This window comes from Sesamum indicum, linkage group LG9, assembly GCF_000512975.1.
Source record: "Sesamum indicum cultivar Zhongzhi No. 13 linkage group LG9, S_indicum_v1.0, whole genome shotgun sequence".
Taxonomy (NCBI): Eukaryota; Viridiplantae; Streptophyta; class Magnoliopsida; order Lamiales; family Pedaliaceae; genus Sesamum; species Sesamum indicum.
In genome coordinates, this window is record NC_026153.1 from 6468702 (window position 1) to 6469432 (window position 731).

General features: G+C 35.4%; 1 protein-coding gene across 2 annotated transcripts in view; it reads left to right on the plus strand.

The window, feature by feature from the left end:
• The window catches only part of LOC105170802 (RNA-binding protein sym-2), a 4030-nt gene continuing 3394 nt past the window's right edge, over window positions 96-731 (plus strand). The window contains exon 1 of one of the 2 annotated variants that reach the window (XM_011091720.2): window positions 96-379. In XM_011091720.2, the coding sequence (XP_011090022.1) occupies window positions 366-379 (14 nt within the window). In that variant the 5' untranslated portion in view covers window positions 96-365. The remainder of the gene's footprint in view (window positions 380-731) is intronic. The other variant, XM_011091719.2, reaches the window with a different exon arrangement.

Sequence of the window (731 nt, forward strand, 5' to 3'; positions counted from 1 at the left end):
TTTTTTTTTTTTTTTTTTTTTTTTTTTTTTTTTTTTTTTGGTGTGGGGTGGGGGGGGTTGGGGGGGACCTGAATTTTTCACGTATGTAGCTAATTAATTTAAGTATACAGTGATCACTTTCTCTGAAAGAAAAGGTCCAAAAAAGAAAAAGGATCAGAGAAGGAAACAGAACGAGAGAAGAAAGAAGTTCAATAAGCAAGCACGTGAGGACGACGCCGTTTCTCCTGAAAAGGGGATTTCAGCTCTTCCCTCTCCGACTTCACTCGTTCACACACTCAGTCACAGACGAGGATATTTTTGCCTGATATCACCCGATTTTGTTAGCAAAAATCCCTTGAAAGATTTTTCTTCAGCAAGTGGTGACAATGTTCTACAGAGGGTAAGAAGCTGGAAAAACTCTCTATTTCTACAAACGTTTTTGCTTCCGCAATTCATGTTCGGATTCCCGGTTTAATTTTATTCTCAGGTTCAGGTTATTTTGTTCGAAATTCTTCTACCATTTGTATCCTTATCCTGCAGAAGATTTTTTTGGGATCACTTTCTTTTTTAAATCAGTCACACTCCCTTTAATTGATTTGTTGAAATGGGATTAATCTGTTTTCGCATTTCTTTTATTCCTTAATTTTTCTTGTTATTGGCGAGACTGGTGTGGGTATGAATGTAGCAGCTGCAGATTTGATTTTTCTTTAGTTTAGTTATTTTGAATCAAAAATTAATTTTATTAATTCCTT